This window comes from Charadrius vociferus, unplaced genomic scaffold, assembly GCF_000708025.1.
Source record: "Charadrius vociferus isolate BGI_N301 unplaced genomic scaffold, ASM70802v2 scaffold115, whole genome shotgun sequence".
NCBI classification, from domain to species: Eukaryota; Metazoa; Chordata; class Aves; order Charadriiformes; family Charadriidae; genus Charadrius; species Charadrius vociferus.
Genome location: NW_009648636.1, coordinates 2963243 through 2976821, shown reverse-complemented (window position 1 = coordinate 2976821; position 13579 = coordinate 2963243). Strand labels below are relative to the sequence as shown.

At 41.2% G+C, this 13579-nt stretch overlaps 1 protein-coding gene across 1 annotated transcript in view; it reads right to left on the bottom strand.

Annotated features, from left to right (window-relative positions):
• The window catches only part of SLC6A5 (solute carrier family 6 (neurotransmitter transporter), member 5), a 55603-nt gene that overhangs the window by 9267 nt on the left and 32757 nt on the right, over window positions 1-13579 (bottom strand). The window contains 4 exon segments of the mRNA XM_009886304.1: window positions 3844-3943; window positions 5002-5133; window positions 5422-5534; window positions 10991-11115. Of these exon segments, the coding sequence (XP_009884606.1) occupies window positions 3844-3943; window positions 5002-5133; window positions 5422-5534; window positions 10991-11115 (470 nt within the window).

Below are 13579 nucleotides of genomic sequence, written 5' to 3'. Positions count from 1 at the left end.
GAACAAAACTAGTTCTAAACTAATTGCAGCAGCACAAGGTATGGGGCTGGAGAGTCTTTCCGCAAAGTTTAAAGCTCATCCAAGTGTCCCTTCTTCAGCCACACTTGCTGCTGCAAAGGAGGTGTACCTAACTGGGTAGTTACCAGGTGCTTCTGCCTCCAAAATTCATGTGCAAATCTGCACAGATTTGTTTGAAACTCCAATTTAAAAACTTAGTTCCTTCTTGGAATAGTCAGTAGATATTCGTGGCTTCAGGCAATTTTAAATATTAGCAATTCAGGAGTCAAATGCATGTAAACAGATAGAGGGATTACACAATATTCATCTATTTTCCGGTGAAAGACTGAAAATAGGTTCGTCAAGTTCCACAGAAAACTGCAAAGGATGCTTTAGTTAACGGAAAGCCGATTAAATCTCGGTATATCTGGTCTCCCTCTCAGATCGCTCAGGCCTGCTGAATAACTTCAGGAAATAAACAATACATGATATTCCATATCTCAATTTCCACTCTCTAAAGTAGGATGGTGTATTCATAAGTGCTGCAGATAGAAAATCCATTAAAAAGGAGAACGCAAACCGAGGCAGACAGCTACTTCAATATTCTGCTGCAGGTAAAATGTTCAAAATTACTAACACTTTCTACAAATACACGGCAGCAGTTACCTCTTGCTCTGACACCAAACCTTCCCAACAACAGACTGTCAAAAAAAACAGATCTAGAAGAAGCACGAGGAAAGTTAAGGTCATACATTTTCAGTTTCCAACGGTGTTTCGCTCAAGCACAAGGATCTTTTTATTTAGCTTCACGCAACAAAATGCAACAGTGGGAATTATGCTGATGATCAAATTAATACCCACAGCTCTAAGCTATTCTTTACCAGTCATACATCATAATATAAACATCTGGAGAATAAGCATCTATGCCAGCATGTGAAATAAAAAAAAACAAACCCACAAGCCAGCATTTGACTGGATTATGTAGCACTGACTCTGCTGAAAAATAAATGATTGCAAGGAAATAACCAAGTGTGCCTCTTTTTAATTTAAAAATCTCAATGAGCTCAGTGAGCAGAACCTCTAACAAGAACTAAAGACAGATTTATTTCATCATAGAAACACCTGCCGCTATTGTGCCAACCTGCTTGCTGTGAAGAGTACAAGTATACCGAGAAAGGTGTCAGCGGAGTGTAAAACGGCAATTGTCAGAGCTTGAAAATATATTATGCCAATTTTAAGCGCTGCTTGAAGGAATATAACAAGAGCAGCAGCTTTGCTTGTATTTACAACATGCAAATCACAAATATACAAGCTGTATTCCTATGAACAGTCCTTAGAAAAGTAGCTTTAATGCGGCAGAAGTGACTATGATACATTAGCCAAGCAGGTAATGATTGTCAAGTACATCTTTCCTTCTTCGTGTAAGAGACTGGGAGCTCTTTAGTCTAGCAAAAGGTTAATTCGAGGGAATAATCTTTGAAATAGCTTATATCAAAGGCTTTACTAACATCTGTTGATCAACAATCAGTTGGTACAGAAAGCATGGAAAGAATGATTCGTAATTTGTCAGATCTTTTCAAGTCTGATTACATTGAAGTAATACGTAACTGAAAAAAATTCTCCTCTATTCAAGTCCTTTGCGGTACTATAATTATTTCTGTATTATTTTATGTTTTTCATAAAAGCTAGTGTTTAAAGGGATACTGAATTTGCTGGGCAAAGCAAGCGCTAGGCAGAGCAATTTTGCTTACAAGCCTAATAAATTGTTGTTCCACAAAGGCAGGTTTGTAGTGCTTCTGCCACACAGTGTTCAGAGAAGGAACACACCCAGCCTTTGCTCCCTATTTACCTTCATCCTTATTTAAAAACACACAGAACAAAGAAATTCTACGGATTTAAGTAGTTTGGGGGTTACTTAAAAAAATATTCTCAGCAAGGAATTTTTATCTTGCACGCTGACAGCCATGGCTTTAAAGGGTGCAACCTATTTGGCACAGACCAAGTGATGGTGTAGGTACTGCTGGTCAGGCAGAGTGACAACATCTAGGGCCCAGCGGTGTTCAGGCGTGCTCTCAGTAAACACAGGAGGAGGTAGAAGAGGGGGGAAAAAAAACCCCAATAAATCCTTATACTCTTCTTGAGCATTCTGACTCACCATCTCTTATGGAATTGTACTGATTTTAGGAAAGCTGGGAAATTGGTCAGTACGATAACCAGATGCTAACATCCCAGATGACGTGTACCCGGTGGTGTTTCCACAGGAACAAGTAAATGCTAAACCTGGTGGTAACTGGGGGGAGGGAATGGGCAAATCTTGCATGTCTTCATGGAAACTGCAGCACAGAGCAATGGCAAGAGTCACCAGCACTGATTTTTCAACGCGGGAGTTCTGCTGAATAACCCCCAAAATCCATCTGTAGACTTCACTTCAGGAGATATCTCAAAGCACTACACTCGGGTCTTTTGAGAAGACTGGTTGAATGTAAACCTGATAGCAGTTACCAGTATCCCTTCATTCACAGAGATGACATTTCTAAACCTACTCTAATTAAAATACTTATATTTCACGGACATAAAAATCAACAAGCATTTTGATTGACCAAAACATGATGGGTCTAAATCAACTTTTCTCTTGGCATTTTGACTTTTTGCGTTGTATTCTGTAACTATTCCTCACTAGGTCCTGCCTGACTTAGCTCACAGCCACTCAGGCCCTCTCACTGGATTGGCTGTCAGTGGAAATAAAATACGCTTCTGTATTTCCATGAAATTAGAGAAAACCAGGAAGGGCTGATTCCCTGTCCTTTCTATAACATTCACTTCTCAAGCAAGAGCAACAAATCCTACATTTTAAATTATTCATGGGGTTTTTAATGCATTTATATTACGGAATGGACCCCACACTGTAGGTGGGCCTAAGTATCCAGTGCACAGGACTAGGGCCTAAAATCATACTGCTATATATGTACCTCAACCAAACATCTGGGATTGTTTATGTGTAGCGGATAGAAAACATATAATTGATTTCTGTCCACAGCAACAGCAGAAACAGCCTTATCTCTGTCATCTTTAACACTGAGATTCAGATCTTCCTTTGCTTTTGAAGACAGGTCTTAAGTGGCATCACCACACTCCAGACATAAATTAATTCCTACTACAACCATCTGAGATCACACATTTCCAAGAATCGATCTCCTAAAAGTACTGGACAATTTTGGGAGCAAATCACCAGCTGGTGTCAACTGACGGAGCTACAGGAGCATCATGGTAATGGCACTGCTTTATATTTGCTGAGGATCTTCCTCATAATTTAATGTACGTCAACATGGATCAATATAACTGGTGTCACCACTGTGCATAATAATCACTCTGAGTAGCTGCATAGTCTTGATTCTGTGTTACGGACAGATGGGCTAAAGGAAAGGCTGGATGTGTTCATGGAAAATAAATCCTTCAAAAGTTGTTAAATGCAAAGATACCACCTCTGGCTCAGGAAGTCTCTGAGCCTAAAACTTGGAGTGTGAAAAAGCCCCTGGAGAAGTGTCACTAAAGGCTTGGTCTATTCTTATACTCATCTCTAAGCACTGGCTTTAAGCTACTGGTGGAAAAGGACGTTAAACTGTATGACAATCTTTAGAAGACATGTATTTGAAGGAATCCTATGGTAATGAAGTCCCATTATGCTTCCACTCAAAATAAGGAAATTATGAGGCTTTGTATTAAAAAAAAAAATTAAAAAAATAAAGTATTACTTGTTTCCTTAAGAATTTCACATTACTGGCTACTTTACTATATGCCAAAATGTGACTTTGACATAGACTGTCCAAGAACCGTATTTTTTCTCACCGTATATATAGGACACTCCAACAAGCTCGAAGATGGCAATGATGACAAGAGAATAAGAAGCTGCGTAAGTGTCCACAAGCTGTAACATATACATTCCACCCTACAGAAAAAAGGATAAAAGAGCCATTAGTTGTGGTACGTAGCTGGTGTCTCTCTTCATACGTGTCACCACTCCAACTGGCGTTAAGGCAGGCAAAAATGGACAGGAGCAGGACCCGGACCCAGGATGCTCTATCCCAGTAAGCATCCACACATTGACAGGCTCATGCCACACTATAGTTTCTTCCTTGCGGCTGAACGGGTATCAAATCCAACAAGGAAAGAAAGCAGAAGCCACACCTGAGTCTGGTAGCTAACACACCTTGGGAAGACACTGGTTTTGGTCCTTTCGTATTAAGAACTGAACCGCAGCGAGACCATCCACCAGGAGAGTCTCTAACCACTCAATACTACGGCAAAAGCAAAATCACCATTGAAACCAGAAATCCTGTAATAGTGAATCCAGTTCACCTCTTTGGAAAGGACACCATGCCCTATCTCCAGGGCAGAGGATAAGCAGCGTAATTCATTCCATCCTGGGCTTTGGAACAGCAAAGTTGGGCTGATAGGTGATGAGGTGAGAGGAAAGAAAGAAAAAGGGGAGAAAAGGATGAATAAAATAGTAAAATAGGTTTTGTGCACCTCCTCTTGCAATTGCCGAGACTTTATAACGCTGGAGGAATTGGTGGACAAAAGACACCGAAGACTGTCATAGGTAGATGAGAATTTCGTTATTTGCCAAGACTGTCAGTATATATCTAGTCTGGGAGGGAAGGCACCCAAAACTGCTGTGCTTGTTTATATGACATACAAACATTTCCCCCTCTCCCCCCTTAAATGAATACCTAAATTATGTGATTGCTTTGGAGATGTTTGGCTAGGGATAAATTTTAAAAGTCTGATTCTCAGAAAAGATTTGAACAGCAAAGTCTTTCACTAAATCTCAGCCAGAGCATCCATTTAAAAAAAAAAAAAAAAAAAAAAAAGGCTTCCAGACTCACTTGATGCCTTTGCGCATGCGGCAGAATTCAGCTTCATCTTTTGCAACTTGCACGGAGGAGAACGGCCACCAGAGGGGGATTGGGGACAGACAGTGATGCTTAAGGACAATATTATTACCTGAGTGATCATAGGAAATCCCATGATGAAAAAGGAGACGCAGCACCCAAGAGTGAACAGTGCCTTGTGCGTACGTAAGTATTTGGGGAACTCATCCGAAACGGAGGTCACTATGGTCTCAATAGTGGCAAACTGAAAGACAAAAATAAAAGGATTCATTTCAGTGCACACAATGTACGCAACGTGATCCAGCTGGATATAATAGTATATAAGAGAGTATTTTGAATCCTAGATGTTAAGTGCTCAGGCCCAAACGCCAAAGCTTCACCCAAATTATTTCAGCATCGACGGCCTTACTTCATTCCTCTTTTTGGAAAGCGGTTCACTGACCACATGGAAAATAGTGATTAATCTCGTGGTCCTCCAAACAAACAAACAGGAAAAGCAAGGGGCAAAGAATAGGAAACAAAAGCAGTTTACCATAGTGTCCAATCCAAGCGTCAGAAGCATCAAAAAGAATATTATAGCCCAGAAGGGAGAGAGTGGAAGCCTAGTTAAGGCTTCTGGGTAAACCACGAAAGCAATTCCAGGACCTAAAAGCAAGAAAAAGGAAAGCTGTGATATCCTGCATCACGTTAACATTGTTGACTGTATGGAAAAGAGGCGAAAAGTCATGTTTCACAGTCTAATACAATATTACTTTGCCCGATAAAAGTAAAAAAGATCCAATTCAGTCTCTCCTATTTACAGAAAGATTTAACCATTGCAGAATTTAGCCTCACATGATTAATTCCTGTTTTGGCTCTACATTTCAAAACACTCACACGCTCCTACTTTCCAAGCTGCAGAATACATATTTAACCAGTATATTAATATACGAATCCAAATAGGAAAAAATAAATAAAAATCGCATACTGCAGCTCTGTTTCTTTCCTGCTCTGTGATCAAATTCCTGCCACTGTTGTGCCAATGAGCAACCCAACCTCAGACCAACCTAGCAATCACCCACACCTCAGCACTACAAGGATGAGCGGAAAAGTAAATACTCTTTAACTCATCAGCACACAGTCAACTGAGGAGAGAACACGACAGATGCACAAAGCTGATATCAGACACAAGGTAGTAACTACCGTGTATCTAAAAAAATCCACAAGAAATTCTGAAATAATGCACAGCAGAAAAAGCAAAGACATGAGGGGTCTTTTAGAGCCTTAACTGGGAATTTTCCTTTCTCTCTTGGTTTGATAACTTGGGCTATAATTTTTATTGACTGTCAAGAAAAATTATTTCTGCAAATACGTTTAGATTTGCCTGGGAGAAAAGGCTGCAGGAATGTGGCGGTAACATTACAGTAGATGGCACTTCATCTCTATTTATCCCAGCTAAAGGAATGCCCATTTCAAACGCTCTGAAGGATGTTTCCTGTCAGGCAAAATAGAAATGAGAGCCAAGCTGCGCTGATGCCACGACCTGTGCCACGAGAAGGAGCTCCAAACTCACTCTGTCCCGGCCCATTTCTAATCTAGGTTATTGCATCCCATTTCCTACAGCTCCCCGCCCTGTTTCTGGTCAAGAGAGAACTGCTGCTGTCTCACGTATTGAGAAAAACACGGTTTCAGCAGCACGCGACATAATCTCCGCAGGCAACTTGTGAAGTGTTTGGAGCTCCTTCTGAACAAAAGACAAATATGAAAGTTAATAACACAGTAAAAAAAGAAAAAAACAACACTGCACATGACTCAGTAAGCATTGCTGCCTTTAAAATGTGCTGCAGAAAAAGGGCTTTTTGGAATAGGAAGGTGCAAGTAGAACTACTACGTATTCATGAAGACGAACTTTCATCTCTCGATTAAATATTTCTTCTTGACTATTAGAGATAAGAGCTCTGTTTGCACTAGCTTCCTCCATATAGAAGTTTAATTAAGTGTGGGAATAATGAGTTCCTATTAATCTCATTTTTAGGAAAAGCTTAATTATGGAATAGAAAAGTGCACATCTCTCCTTCTGGGCTCTTCATAACTTTCCAAGGTGTCACATGCCAGGCAGCATCCAGGCGCAGGTGAACAGTCCCAGGGAGGCTGGCTCCCAGCCTCTCCATCTTGGGCGATTTAGGGGGATATGACCTGTTTCTAAAGGGCTATTAAAGCCAGGAGAACTCCAACGGTTTCATGTGTGTTGAAACAAAAAAAGTGAAATGACCTTGAACTTTCATTTTGCTACAATTTTTCAGCTGCGCTATATTCTTAATCAAACTGGAGGAGCAGAATGAAAAGAGATTTTCCCAGCTTTCCCTCCATGAAAAGTGTTTGATTTGCTCATCAGATACATGAGTTTCTCCTGAAAGGAAAATTCTAAATGAAAAGAAAATACTATGTATTTCAGATTAATATTTTAGGAGCAAAAAAGGAAAAAAAAACATCCCTTCTTGTTTCAATTACCAATTTCATTCAAGGTTTTAAAAACCTGAAGGGAGACCATCATCATTTTTGCGGTTGTCTCCTTCACTGCAAAAAGAAATACAACTTCAGAATAAGAAAAAAGGAGGCATCCACAAGGGCTGCCTCTTTTCCTCACTTGCCGAGTCTGCTTTTTAATTCTGTTAATTCAACGTGTGAACTCAGTCTGCAGTTATCCCTCATCTTCACTCTTTTCCTACTGCACAGTTGTCTTCTCATATGGGACTAAGTTTTGTTTCCCCTATCATGGAGAGCAGTGAAGCCTCACCCTCGTGAAATAGTGTTAAATGACCTAAATGGGCTCCTGCAAATGACCCGACAGCCCTACAATAAGATTGTCTCACGACAGCTTTTCTCACACCCCCCTGAACAGCTGCTGAAACAGCTGGGCACAGAGACCTCCAGCCTGTGACGCGTCACTCACTCAAAGACCACCAACAAGCACTCAACAGAAAAGGGGTTGTGATCCCCTGTGCTCAATATTGGGCCATCTCCATGGAGATGAAACAACTGAACCAAGTGTTTCCTCCACCATCGCTAACAGCTACGTCTCTCTATCCCCTCTCTCTCCATCCCTTCGGAGCTTCCACAGCAGCTTCACTCAAGCACGGCTACTTTGAGTAGGATTTGAATTTAACTCCTTCAATAGTTTCTGTAACCGCAGTGAGGTTTAGATCTCTGGGTCGGGTTTGTTTTAGGTTTTTTTGTCATTTGTTTCAGGTTGGAGATAAAATAGAAAGACTGATAGAAACACTACTCCTAAAACACCTGCCCTCATAGAGAGGTTTTCAAACATAAAGGTCTAATCCAGCCAGAAAATAGGGATGGCAATGAAACTCTTCTCTTCCCACTTGATTGACTGGCAAACCAAAAAGAAGATAGGAGACACTGCAGACTGAATTGACATTACATTAGCTGGCAAGCGCAGTATCCCCTACTACTTGACAGGGACTAAGACACAGACCTGTTGGAGAGGGTCCAGAGAGAGCCACAAAGATGATCTGAGGGCTGGAGCACCTCTCCTACAAAGACAGGCTGAGAGAGTTGGGGTTGTTCAGCCTGGAGAAGAGAAGGCTCCGGGGAGACCTTACTGCAGCTTTTCAGTACTTAAACCGGACTTAAGAGAAAAATAGGGGCAGACTTTTTAGCAGGGCCTGTTGCGATAGGACAAGAGGTAATGGCTTTAAACTAAGAGAGGGAAGATTCAGACCAGATATAAGGAAGACATTTTTTACGATAAGGGTGGTGAAGCACTGGGACAAGTTGCCGAGAAAGGTGGTAGATGCCCCATCCCCTTCAAGGTCAGGTTGGACGGGGCTCTGAGCAACCCAATGTAGTTGAAGGTGTCCCTGCTCATTGCAGGGAGGGGTGGACTAGATAACCTTTAAAGGTTCCTTCCAATTCAGACCATTCTGTGATTCTACCTGCTATCAAGAAACAGTTTGCCAGCTGACCATCTGATGAAGTTCTCCTCTTGGACCCTCTTGCTGAATCCGCAGCCCAATTAGCAGCCCATCCCACCACGGGTCAAGTGGTGCAAGCCCCAGACTAACTCCCTGTGGCTGAACTGCAGCTCACAAGCTTCCCCTCATCTCATCATCTGGGCTGCCATGCACCATCTGAAGAAGGTGCAGGAACTGCAGGTGACCCGGCACCTTTATTTGCATCTCTGAGCTCAGCAGTACCGCAACGTCTGTGGAATTACCCACATTTCAGTTTACAGAGAAGAAATAAGCAAAAGGAAACTAAGAGCCCCTTTTTTTTTTCTCCTTAGCCAGCAGCAACATCTTGTTCCCTCTGTTCTCCTTTCACCTTTAGTAGCTGGTTTCTAATACACAATTAGAAATATTAGTGTTCTGAGAAAGGTGTCTTTCAAGAAAAAGTAAAGAATGCTTCACTGCCTCTTGTTCCTACAATGACAGGATTTCTGTGTCCCCAGCTCACGTTGTCTGTTTTGCATTTAGCTCCTGCAACATTGTTAAATGCAGATTAATCCTAATACCCAATTTATCCAGAATGACCTATGAATATTTCCATACAGAAACTATGGGAAGTTGTCTTCATGTCTACCCCTTATTGTCAACTCACTGCCATGATTTCTGAATCCTGATGCTCACTCAGTCAGGTACCTTAGGCTAGATGTAGCACCTCATAACATTGAATTTTATCCACACAACAAACCTGTCAGAAAAATGTTCGGTGCCTTCACATTAACGCAGACAGTGAGACACGTCATGTATAGAAGCCACAAATATGTAACATTCATTTTTTTGAACTCCTCAGTCCTTCTCCTGTTCAGAGCCTCTCCTTGCTCTGCGCTATCCCAGGCTGAAGGGGAGAGCATTGGGAACCATCCCCACGGCTCACGGGGAAGATATTAATCACTTCAGTGCTTGGAAATGACCATCTCTGTGCTGAAAGCTGATACAATACACTGAGCATCCTCATGTGCTCACAGAAACAGCTATGGTAGGAGAACTGTAAATATGTATACAAGTTATTACAAAGTAATTAAAAATTTGCCTTTTTAACACAGTTCAAAATTATCTTAAAGATCTGGGGGATGGTTGGCGTAGAGGCGAAGTGCTGCACATTTCCAAGGAAATGTAGGACTAGAGTAACGTAACAATTATCCCTCTACAATCCCATCAGATTTTTGCCACCTTTTAACCTTCCCTGAATCTTAACCCAAAAGCTCCTCCCTTCCTATCTCCCGCTACTTCACACTTGTCACACATGACAGCACCAATTCTTCCATCAGTCACGCTCTTCTCACATTCAGCTCTACCAGTTAAGACCTTGCAGATGCCCATTTGTAACCATCTCATTTCACTAACCAAGATCATCTCATCAGTCCTTCAGAATTTTTTACTTCCCCATGGAGGCAGATCCATACTCCTCACAGTTCAGAAGCTCAATCCACCTCTCAAGCAACATTTCTCCCACCCCCAACATCATGAAGCCCACCATCCTCTCACCCAAAATTCCCACCACTGGGGGCAACTTTTACCTTGGAGGACCTGACAAGGCAGCAGCAGATGCAAATGAGAAGGCCGGTGATCGCTTAGGCTACGTGAAGGAGACATCTCACCCTACCCCCCCATCAGTTATTTACAGAAAGATTTGAAATGAGTCTCAGCTTGATTCTTTCTCTTACCAAATGAGTGAGAAGGAAGCTTCAAGTAATATCTTGACTTCCCAGTGTACCTTCTCCAATACAGAAATGCCTACAAGTAGTTTACCAATCCGCTCCAGTTTGAAGCTGTCATTCATAGAATTGTCTAGGTTGGAAGAGACCCTTAGGATCATCGAGTCCAACCATCTACCCTACTCTACAAAGTTCTCCCCTACACCATATCCCCCAACACCACATCTAAACGGCTCTTAAACACATCCAGGGATGGTGACTCAACCCCCTCCCTCGGCAGCCTATTCCAATGCCCGACACCTTTCTGTGAAAAATTCTTTCCTAATGTTCAGTCTAAATGTTCCCACCCAATGTTCCCACCTCCAATGTCAATGTCATTGTTAATAATAGAGCTGAAGTTGCCACCAAGTGCCTGTCTAAGTATCAAAACCGCAGCATACTCTACCTTGGTCTGCCACAGCTTCGATATTCACTTTGAGCTCATTTGCCATGAAGCCAATAACTGAGAAGATGACAAAGCCTGCAAATATACTTGTGGCACTGTTGGTACACGTGACTATCAATGTGTCCCTGAAAAGAAAAAAAAACACAAACAAACAAGAAGCCACATCACCTTGATGCAATACATGCAAGGGGAGGTTTTGTACACTTTTCAGGGGTCTCTCTCGTGAGGGCACACATGCTGTGGGAACGCTGATGAAGGCACACTTTTACACTTATCAGGTACGTCTGATGCTGACCAGACTTGACAGAAGTCTTCACGACACCACCGGGAATCAGCTGTGCAAGTTTCCATCACCCACGTGCCACGCAGGAAGCCGCAGAAGCATACGCACTTCTGCTCTTGGCCTCTCCAAAGAAGGTACCAAGGTGACGTGATTCGTAAAGCAGCATTTTACTCTTCACCTGGTGTGGATATCTGCTCACGGTATTACATATGGACTAAACACCACCGTGCAGGTAAAGGGGATTTTTGTCCTGTGTCTGTCTTTGTTTATACACAAAATATCAGAGTTGAGCTCGCTGTACCTCGTAGCCCTCACTTCTATGCCTGCCTGTCTGTAGAGGGTTCCCTGGTACAATTTGCCGTTGTTGTTGTTAAGGGAATCTGAAGAAATCCATACCTGAGTGTCATACCATACTGGGTGAGTACATGTGACTTGACAGGAAACCAGCCCTCATGATCCCCATCCATAACCATTACCTTTTTGACAGAATTTTCATTTTTAGTTCACAATATCTGTGTCCAGAAGACTTCCCCTTAAACTACCACAACTCAGAACAAACAAGTCACTTACCTTAAATGTGTTGGTTTGGGGTTTTTTTATTTTGGGGGGTTTGGGGTTTTTTTGTTGTTGTTGTTGGTTTTTTTTTTAAGTTGGCTGGAATTGCTTATTCCTACTGCTATTTGTCTGTCAGGAACAGAACAAAATACAACCTGAAAAGCTGTCAAGAATCTCACTGAGCTGGCAAACTTCTGGTATCTCTAACAGAGCATCTCTTAACAGGAATGATTAGGTTAATTCTTTAGGTCTACAGAAAAAAAATAAAGACAGTGTTCTGTTTGGAATCATCATGTGTTAATCTGCTTCCAAAACCCAGATAAGTTTTAAGTAAAAAATATTTTAAGTATGCATTATGAAGTGAATTCATATAAATTTACTGCAACTACAGATTATTTAATAATGTTTAAAATTAATATGTAACCGAAACCTACAATTTTATCTGCACTGCTAGAATGCAATGAATATAAAAATTGGAAGAGAAAACAGTCATGTTTCATTTCAGTATTCAAGATGTGTTGTAAAATTAAAAAGATTAGAAGTAACTAAGCTTTTCTAATTATTTCTGCTTTGGTCTCCCACATCCCTCTCTAGCATAAGTAAAGCACGTATTTAGTATTAGACCTGTAAGATTTTTATACTTCAGTTACCATGTATTTAATTCAAAATTTTCATTAACATTTTCCAAATGCCAAAAAACATTGCTAAATTAATGCAGAAAGTTAGCATTATGTCTGTCCCATTTTTTTGCCCTGATATTCTGAATGTATTCATTCATCAACAACAAAAATATAAAAATAAAAATCAAAGCCCGGGACAAGCATTTTCAAAAATAGGGCCCAAAGGACTGCTGGGTGGGAGTTACTGAGTACGCAACACTGTTACTTATTCATCTATATTTTAGGATAATTATATTAAATTTATTTTGAACAGCAGTAGGAAATGGCTTTGAAATTCCTTTTTAAAAATCCCGATCCACGTTTCTTTTTGAAGGTAAGTTTTTTGTGCGCAGTTCTTAGAAGTTGCAGGATATGGGAGCTGAAATCCCAAGGAGCGTGTGCTTTACACTCTTGATTTGGGCACAATTTGAAGCGTTCCCTTGGGACAGTCCCTGCGCGTGCTGTTGGCTGCGCTGAACCAGCACCTCTGATTCTGCAGGAATCAGTAAGGGTTTGCTTCGGTAGAAACAAGATTGGCTTTAAAGACAATAAAAAAGCAGTGAGGCATCCTACTAATGACACTTGCTTCTGTTTTTTCCACCAACAGACATTTGTCTGGCACGCATTTTTATGAAAAGCTATACTGTGCCACCAGGACGATGACCTTTTCCTTGCAAAAAATCACTTCCAGTGATTTCAAATAAAAGTGCTTTTTAAGTTTCACAACTTGAAATAACTTTGTACAGGTAAAAACCAGGCTAAGAGTGATCGGAAACAACAATAAAATTTAGGAGAAACAATAATTGCATATACGGAAACTGCACGTTCAACTCATGCGTGTCTCACGAGGGCAAACTTCAGCCCATTCTACACATGGTTTGCTCTTCAGCAGCGTTTCATACCACTGCACACTGCTCCTGACAGCCTCCCAGCTTGTCTTTCAGCTTCCAACTCCTGATTCTGAAAACAAAGAGCCAATTGGGACTATAATAAGCCTAAGGCTCGTCTTGGGATGAGGAGAGTAGGACCTGGGGAGAAGATACAATAAGCAAAACCAAAAAAGGTTAAAGAAACAAAACAAATAAACAAACA